The sequence below is a fragment of the Hyalella azteca genome, unplaced genomic scaffold (genome assembly GCF_000764305.2).
Source record: "Hyalella azteca isolate HAZT.00-mixed unplaced genomic scaffold, Hazt_2.0.2 contig12176, whole genome shotgun sequence".
Classification (NCBI taxonomy): Eukaryota; Metazoa; Arthropoda; class Malacostraca; order Amphipoda; family Hyalellidae; genus Hyalella; species Hyalella azteca.
Window position 1 is genome coordinate 1 of NW_025942140.1, and position 9,818 is coordinate 9,818.

Consider the following 9,818-nt stretch of genomic DNA (forward strand, 5'->3'; position numbering starts at 1 on the left):
CTCTTCATGCCTCTAGAGTCGCCTCTTCATGCCTCTAGAGTCGTCTCTTCATGCCTCTAGAGTCGCCTCTTCATGCCTCTAGAGTCACCATCAGAGAGGCGTTCTAGCTCTAAGAACCTCGTTTTAAGTATAGCTAATAACTCCTCACCAAACACAAGCATCACTGATGCGCAGAATTGCTTTAGTTTAGCAAAAATTTTATTAATTTTCCATCATTTGTTTATGATTATAAGTTATTACTTGTTTGGTGAACAAGAACCTGGTGCTGGGAGTGTCTTTAAATAGTTCAATAATGTGGTTTTTGTTCATAAGTCCAGAAAAATCCCGTTGACACAACGTTTAATCAACGTTGATACAACGAAATAACGTGGATTAAACGTTATTTCGATAAAAATCATTTAGTAATCAAAGTGGTTTTTACTCCACTGGAATGAAAGATTATGAAAAGGCAATGAATTCACCCGAAATTTGTCACGCAGTAGCGAAAAGAGTCCTAAAAATCAATGTCGGCTGCCATGTCACGAAGCACGACGCCTTACTTAAGTATGCAGGCCAAAGGATTGCTTGTCTTCGGCAATCTCAAGGTAGCCTTTGAAGTTTTGTCCAATTATGTGCTTTTATGTCTTTCCACCAAACAGGTTTACAAGGGTTTATTTTTCACATGGCCACTAGTGTTTATTATTTACATGTATTTTAGGGTTCATCCCAAACATTTCTTCAAAGGTTCATTCCAATCCTGTGTATTATGGCTCATTTCAGTCGAATGGAAAGCTTCTCTTCAAACTTTGCTTAAATGTTTGTAGCAATTCAGCTGTTTTCGTGAATATTATTTCAAAAAAACTCTGTGCTTGTCCATATTTTACTGTTGTTTTATTACAGTCGTGGATACATTTCTCTTATTTTTCTATTTTGCCGATCTTCGGCCTGATGTGAAAACTTTGCTGCCAAATGACAGGCCTATCCAGGCCTATTCTTGAATGCCGAAGATACCATACTAGATACTAAATGATCAATCAAATTTGGCATCAATCAAATGATCAATCAAATTGCATCAAATCATTTGATGCAATCAAATTTGGCATCATAGAGCGGAGTATTTTACTTTAGGGGTTCTGCATTTTTCGCATTATAGTGAATATAATCCATTTATTGTGATTGCATATGTATAACTTAATCAGTTTACGTGTTTTCCGTGATATAAAATTGGTTTGTATCGTAATTATCGTGACCTGCTAATTCAACATCGTAAATTTCAACATTATTCTTTGGAACGTTTTCGAGTTGCCTTGATTTAACTTCAGTACTCTCTAAAGTTACAACCAAACAAACAAACGTGAATAGAAGTAGTGATTGTTCAAAAAAATTTATGAATAGTTTCATCCGGTAAAACCTAATCGAAATTTTTCTCTCTGATTATAAGCGATATCATAACATTATTCATGATCATGATCATTAACAGTTTTTTACGAAGGAGAAATGAGTAAAAGTGATCATTAGGCGCTGAAAATATATATTTTTTTATGAATATTTTTTAGATTAATTTAATGCAGTGAATCGCTTAAGTTCCCGTGATATATATATCATTAGAACAACTAAAGTGCATCGCCGATTACAAGTACACGTGTGGCGTGAATAAAATGGATTGGCTCATCAATAAATACAGGATAAAAGTTCGTGGAAAGAAATGATATTTATCATTTTTCACAAACTTTCTTGATATGACAGTCATAAATCCACTCCTGCTTTACAAGGCAAACGGACAAATGCCCTTGCTGGAATTCAAGAGGAGAATAGTATGGGTATATGTGCAAGTATCATCTTTGTCAGATCCTAAGAAGTCAGGTCGCCCATCATTCAGTAAGGAATCAAAGCGGTGAGTGATAGAAGACTTTGGAAGGAGTAATTCAGGGCATGTTCTGCAGCGAACAGATGTTGAAAAACAACGGAATTGCGTCGTTTGCAAAATAAATGTCCGAAAGAAATGTACCAAGTGATTCGTTGGGCTATACGTTGAAAGCTTCCTTGAATGGCATCAGTGAAATTACTCTCATTTTGAGGGTAATTATTACTTTCTTATATTCAGTTTCAAAGGAGCAATACTTCTTTATGTAATCTCATTAATTTTGTGGTGACAAATAAAGGAATGTGCATTTAGCATTAGAAAGAGGCACTAATAACACATACTCACTTCATAAATTTGGAAATAATAATAAGAACGGTCACGAAAAATAATTGGTATTTTTTATTACCCTTTTGCCCATGATCCCCATTTGGGACTTTTTCTTTAAACTACTGCTACTCTCGTTATATCCTCTAAAATTGTGCAGAAACTGTTTTATATGAAATATTTACACCATATGAAGGTGTTCAGACAGAAATTTCACAAATCAGAAATTTGGGCGTTAATGGGTTAAGTATGCAGGCCCAGCGATTGCTTGTCTTCGGCAATCTCAAGGTAACCTTTGAAGTTTTGTAAAATTTTGTGCTTTTATAGCTTTCCCCCAACCAGGTTTCCAAGGGTTTATCCTTTACATGGCCTCTAGGGTTCATCATTTACATGTATTTTAGGTTCCATCCTAAACATTTCTTCAAAGGTTCATTCCCAATCCTGTCTATAATGGCTCATTTTATTCGAATAGAGGGCTTTTCTTTCAGCTGTTTTCATGAATATTATTTGAAAAACTCTGTGCTTGTCCATCTTTTACTGTTGTTTTGTTACAGTCGTGGATATATTTCTCTTATTTTTCTATTTTGCCGATCTTCGGCCTGATGTGAAAATTTTACTGCCAAATGATGGTTTCAATCAAATTTTGAGACTGAGGGTAGCGTTATTTACTTGATGGATTCTGCATGTTTCCAATTGTAGTTGATATAATCAATTGATTGTGATTGCGTAGGTATAATTTAATTCGTATACGTATTTTCTGTGAAATGAAATTGGTAATTTAATCGTAATTATCGTGACCTGATGATTCAACATCAAAAATTTCCACATTACCCTTTGGAAAGTTTTCGAGTTGTAATGATTTTACCTTAGTACTCTATAAATTGATAACAAATCAAAATAACGAGAATATAAATGCCTCGCAAATATTTCGTTAGGAGTTTTAACAAAAGACGCTTCCAAGATTCGTATGGCGTCATCGTATGTAGGGCAATCTTCAATTAAATCGAAGACAGTGTGTGACACATAGTTAATCAAAGTTCGTAATTTGTCAGGGGCGTTTTCTCCACATTCGGCAATGAAGTTCTGGAACGTTCGTTTCCAATGTTTCCATTCCTTGGATGCCGTTGGTGAATTAGGATCCAGGTCGAGTCTCGATGGCTTCAGTAATTTTTCCATTGGGATAATGTTCAGTAAATTGATGAGGGATCAAGGATCGAATAAACTTGGGCAATCCAAGCTTTACTGAACAAATGCCCAGTTACCTGGAAACATAACAACTAATGTAAAATACTTATAAACGCAACACGGAACGATATAACATAACGGTAACAAGGGAAATATATAAGTCAACAAGTAAGATTCGTAGAGGTGCACTTACATCATAGGACAGCAGGGGTCAGGCCCATTCGTACTGGCTATTGCATAGAGACTGACAACACCTAGTCGCAGCCGGACCTCATTACACCTTGCTACATGACGTCACGCACTAGTTCTCTATTACGACAATATATAAAAAATCATCATTTTTAATGCACCATATCTATTGCTATATTGACTTTTTGAATGCAGGAATAGAAAGACATTCATGAATTTTAATAATCGACCTCTCATGGTAGACTAATTTTTTCTCCATGTTTATTTTCTAGGACTCCAGGACGAATTACAAATTATGGATTTTCCGTTAGTGCGGAATATTTAGTTGGTATTTGTAACAGGTGTTGAGGAAGTGAGTCACTCATTTTTTATTACCTTTTGACTGCAGTGCCAGTCAGTCAAGGCAACTGTTTTTGCACCTATAGAGTCACTGATTTCTATCAATTATTTTCTTGAAAAATTTAATGCTCAGCATCTAAATTTTCAAGAATCCTCAACGAGTATTCCATCAGGCTTCAAACATGAGTGGGTATTTGTAATAGCTAATATGTATTATAATGCAAGAATTATTGTTTGTAGACTTGCACTCACTGCCCACTGGCACTCTGGGAGTCAATACTCAACACTCAACAGCCTCACCAGAACAAGAGAAGAAGGGTGACTTGTCACTTGTTGTAAATTCAGGGTGGAATTCTAGAAATGTAAGTTCACTTATAAAAAAGCTTTCCACCCAAGGTGGAATGCTTTCCTTAGATACAGTGAAAAACACCCTTTTTTGGATACACTTAATCTAAAGTAATACCAAATTTAGATTTGATTCACTAAGTATTTGAAGACTTTTCACCTCCTTTGTAATGCCTTGAGCTTGATTTACGGTCGAAATAGATCAATAGCTGAAGCGCTTGTAGACATTTAGCCATTAAACTAAACTTGTCTTCATTTAGCGGTAGAAACGGCAGTTTCTATATATTTCGTGCTATGATGCATTGCGTTGAGATTTTTTAGATAACTATTTGACTCAAGTTGATTCGTTGCTGAAAATAAGTGAAATTCTAACTAACTGATGACTTTATGTTTTCCGGTTTGTCGGATGAGACTGTACAGCTGCAGCGCAATCTGCAAGTCGCGGAATCGGTCGCGATGTGATCATGCGGAAGCCACATTGACTGCTGTAGTTCCTGGGGAGTGGGGGATATACTATTTGAACTTTTAGCAGCTTCATTATTAAAAATTGCTTGGCGACACATCCTGAAGACTTCTGGTGGCGACGGTGACAGTTATTGAGTAATGTTGGCGACGTTTGGGGCTTAAAACTAGTATCTTGGCGACGCTGCTTGCACTCTCTGCACCCTGGCCAAAGAGAGACAATGTACCTAAGTCACCCAGTGAAAACATTGAAAATTGTGTCGAAGTTGATAGTTGACCTTTCTTTACCAAATAGTGATAAACTGTTTGTGTAGAAAGAATATTATGGTTTGAGACTTTTAAATACGTCTATGAATATATTAGGAATCCTTTAAGTATACTTCTATTTGCTGATTTCAAGTGGTAAAAAAATTAATAGATGATTAAGTTAAGAGACAGTTTTAGACACATAAAAACTAATTCTGACACAGCTTGGAATTAAACACACACAGCTTGTTCCAAGCTCTGTGCAAAAATTAAAATTTTCTTAATTAAAATCTTGATAGCTCTTAATTAAATGCCTAATTAAGTAGTGTTCAATATTCAATACCATAAAATGGGGTAACTTAGACCACTTTTTTTTATAAATGATGCCATTTTTTACTAGCTAAATTAAACTTAAATTGAAACGTGAAAAATACTCTACTACTATACTCTACTAACTACTCTACTAACTACTAACTACTCTACTACTAACTACTCTACTAACTACTAACTACTCTACTACTATACTCTACTAACTCTAGCTTCACTCACCATAAATAGCTGGCTCCTGCCTCTCATAGTCTTTATGTAATTTAAAAAAAATGATGGTCTTTGTTACCCCAGCTCTTGGGGTATCTTACTAATAATCTTAGACCGGGTGGTAAAATCAATTATATTTTTTTGGTAAAATAACTTCAAATAACTCCAGTCTCCAGGTTTTGGTGCATTGTAGTTGAACTCTTCTAGTTACATACGTATGCAAATGACAAACTTGAGGAAAGTGTCATAGTTTGCAAATGGGGGGCGCCGCCCCATAATGGGGGAAATAGTCTCACAAAATGCCAAATTTAGTCACACACAGTGTCAGAATATATGGATTTGGTAGGTTTGCATTCTAAAGGCTTTTAAATAAATATGGCAACATTTTGTGATGTTTCATTGTTTCTGGCGCGTAGTGCAGTGTTTTGAGAGTAATGTAAAGCAAACAGAACTCAAGTTGCGTGTACGGTGTATATTTTATAGCCATTCATTTTTTGCTACGTCCTTAAACAAGGTAAAGTGTTGGAATATACGACGTTTACCCTACTAAATCATTATTAGTCTATCAAAAATATTTCTGTTCAGCTGCTCCATATTTCAGTTATTTGTTCCAGTGACAAACTGACAACCATAGTGATAGTGGCAATTGGCAAAGCAGATATTTTTTTAGACCAGAAACTTTTTTAGACATTTCCTTCCTGAGTTGGGCCAACTGGTGGAATTCTTCCAAACAGATTGTCACAATAAATAATCAGTGTAGAATTTTTGATAGGTAGTATATTCTCACATAATCACATTCATATAAGAAAATGGATTGAAAATCTAGGTACCACATTATACCTTCATTGCAGTGACAATTGATACACTGAAGCTGACTGAGCTAAACAGTGGATATCAAACTCTATACATAATAGATACACTGAGCCATATATAGTTTTCATTCTTGAAAAAATAACACTGACAAACATCCTGTACTTTTTACCATAACTTGGGTAAGCCATTACAATATCTTCATCAGCTTAGTTTACCATGTTCACATGTTGCTTGTATTTCCATTACCTTTACCACAAATCAGTCAACTGAACCATTTCACCTTTTGCCTAGGATTGTACAATGTAATGAACCTATGTAATTCTAAGTTTCTAACTTGTGAAGTTGTGGACAACAAATGCTTCCATCTGCAGCAGCTCAAAAATAATGATCATTTTTTATTTTATGTATCAAGATGAAGCTTTGAGTTGATACCCAAAAATATAAGTTACAAATAACACATTGGTTGTATTTATATCCAGTGTTAGAATATATTAATAAATAATCAAGATGATATTTTTTTATACAGAGCTACATCTTGCTAACACCTGCATGGCCAAATTCTTCATAAAGAGATGATGATACGTGTATCTGAAAAAATTTTACAATTGTATCTGAAAAATGTACAATTTATTAAAAGCTTTTGTTACTAAATTCATCTAAAAATGTATAGGCATAATTCTAATAAAAATAGATTGATTGATTGTTAGAACAGAGTTTAGTTGTTAGTTTGTTAGTTACAAGTTTAAATTATTAATTTAATAGTAATAACATGGGACAGCTTATTTGTAAAATTGTCCAATGAAGTGGCTGTTTAGTTTTCATTGCTTTCAACAATGCTCAAAGATCAACAAGATTGACCGTAAAATCATAGATGTTGTAAGCTCGTTCTGCAATTTTACTAGCGCAATCAAATTTTAAACTATGCTTCTACAGATCAAATTAGAAGAAATGATTACTAACGCAATCATCATTCTCTCTTAGATCTGAACTCTTGATTCCAAATTAAAAACAAATTTACTGCCTGTAAGCCTGTATGTTATTATTGATATAGTTAATAGTTATTGCTATACGTATATTGCAGATTTTATTAGTCAAGACTAGGTATATATATGCAGTTTCTATTAGTCTGTATATGCAGTGTCAAGATTTTATGTACACATTTTCCTTTAATCAAGATAGGAAGCATTGCTCAAGGCTCACTTACTTTGATTCTTGGCATGGTCTATGCTCGAGTTTAATGGTATCCTACAATATTGCTCCCAACATATCTCCTCCATATGATTCAATATTCCACATGCTATGATATGAGAATTGTGTAATTGCAAGTACCATCATCTCAAATCCAATGATATTGAATCTTGTTGCTAATTATATAGGTAGCTACTAATTTTCAAATCATACTACAAATCATAATACTTTTTATTTTTTTATTGGTTGTGTCCAATATGCAATGCTTATTGGTTAATTTAACACTGCTCTATATTTCCAGCCTGCAGTGGCTGGAATAATAGCACTGCAGTGCCTACAGTGGAATAACATGTCATTCCATTTCCATGTTTTGATTTCACATTATTCGTTTCAGACTCAATTCCTGGAATGGAGAATGTGTTAAATAAACTGCGCTCAACAATGAGCAGTGCTGCTTCAAATGCAGTTTCTAATGCAGTTTCCATAGCTTCTCAGGTACGGTATGAAAAAAAAAACTTAGTTTGCTGCTTTCTAGTAATTTTTGCCTACATGTTGGAAATTTAAATTAAAATTGTGTTAACCTTTTCTTGCAGAATAATGCTGTATAGGTATATATTGCAGGCCTATATGGTATATATATACATTATTAGATATCTCATAAATGTTTGCATTAATCAAGCACGTTCCTGGTAATTAGTAGGTAGGTAATGCAAATTCTCTTCAGGTCAATTTGAATGATTTTGTGCACTTATGAATCATAAATATGCATTGTCATGATTCCCATTACTAATTTGTGTTTCAAGACAAGTCTTGATATACGTAGTACCCATGGTACCTGTCTTGATGTTACTTTTGTTCAGGTGTCAAACTATTTACCCGGCAACCCTGTGACTCGAGAATTTGAAGCAATTGCTCATATTGCATCTGCTGGCCCAGGTGAGCTTTTCTAGGTCTGGGCTATTTATTATATACATATTTTTTATGCTCTATAACTTATATTAATGAACATTATATTTCTTTATAACTGCTTAAACATGTCTGATGTCTGTTGGTTGGTAATTTACGTTTTATAGAATTTCAATGGTGTGTGGTGTTTTTAAAATTTCCATTAACCTTAAGGGGAGCGTCTAGGGTAAAATTTTGGATTTAGGCTTTTCCGGTTTTTGGTCTCATCTTAAAGCTGACATTCTGATCTATCCAACGGTACCAAAACCATCTCTGTACCGGTACGTTGATTTATGCATTCACGAAGTTTTCCATGTTTCAAAAATAGAATAGAACTAATGAAGCCAGATTGACTAACCTAAACCTACATTATGCAATAAACACAAATTTCCTACCATATGAGATTGAAAATATTAATGAAGTGCACCATACAAAGTTTGTGTTGCTACTGTATACTTTAAGCAATGTAAATTAATACATTGCTGTTTTAGTATCGCTCTTGTATGCTCTTATGTACCTACCTACTTTGAGAAATGTATACCAGTACAGTGTCGTATAGGTATTAATACATTGCTGTATAATATTTATATATATGTTGACACATTGCTTAAAGATTAAAGCTCCTGTGAGCTCTTTTGTATAGTAAGCTGATGTGAGAGCTATTTACAGGTTTGTCCTGGAAGATCTACAGTGGATACAAGAAGTCCAGTCACCAGGATGTGTCTCTGTTTGTGTTTGAGAAAAGATCTCTGGACCGCTGGGACCGGCAGCACCGGGACCTTTTTCTGGACCTGCTCAGGAAAGGCGTTGCACAGCTCACTCGTTTGCGGCACCCTCAGGTAAGATCAAGCATATATAATTGCTTATGGGGAATGCTTGATTATTTATTCTTACTATAATCAGGTGAGGATTGTTGATATTTTCTAGACACATTTTCACCCTCAGTAGTAATTTGTTAGCAAAAATTTTACCCTCGGCAATAATTTTATTGCAAAATTACCCTCTTCTATGACTATGAATCATAATTCCATTCGGTATTTTAACTTAAGTATATGTTGCAGATCCTGACCGTGCAGCACCCTCTGGAGGAGTCCCGGGACAGCTTGGCATTTGCCACGGAGCCTGTCCTAGGTTCCCTTGCTAACGTCCTGGGCAGCGGATGCCATAACCTGCCCTCTCCTGTGCCTGCTGCTCTGCAGGGATACAAGCTCGAGGACGTCGAGATCAAATACGGCTTTGTGCAGGTACAGCTTTGTGCAGGTACAGCTTTGTGCAGGTACAGCTTTGTGCAGGTACAGCTTTGTGCAGGTACAGCCTTGTGCAGGTACAGCTTTGTGCAGGTACAGCTTTGTGCAGGTACAGCTTTGTGCAGGTACAGCTTTGTGCAGGTACAGCTTTGTGC

The 9,818-nt window shown here is 35.3% G+C and overlaps 1 protein-coding gene across 3 annotated transcripts in view; it reads left to right on the forward strand.

Annotated features, from left to right (window-relative positions):
* Positions 1-3,877: 3,877 nt before the first annotated feature.
* The window catches only part of LOC108671839 (SCY1-like protein 2), an 11,017-nt gene continuing 5,076 nt past the window's right edge, over positions 3,878-9,818 (forward strand). For all 3 annotated transcript variants that reach the window (XM_018159434.2, XM_047883168.1, XM_047883169.1), the window contains exons 1-5: positions 3,878-4,066; positions 7,866-7,966; positions 8,332-8,407; positions 9,086-9,255; positions 9,478-9,660. In XM_018159434.2, coding sequence (XP_018014923.1) covers positions 4,063-4,066; positions 7,866-7,966; positions 8,332-8,407; positions 9,086-9,255; positions 9,478-9,660 — 534 coding nt within the window. In that variant the 5' untranslated portion in view covers positions 3,878-4,062. The remainder of the gene's footprint in view (positions 4,067-7,865; positions 7,967-8,331; positions 8,408-9,085; positions 9,256-9,477; positions 9,661-9,818) is intronic.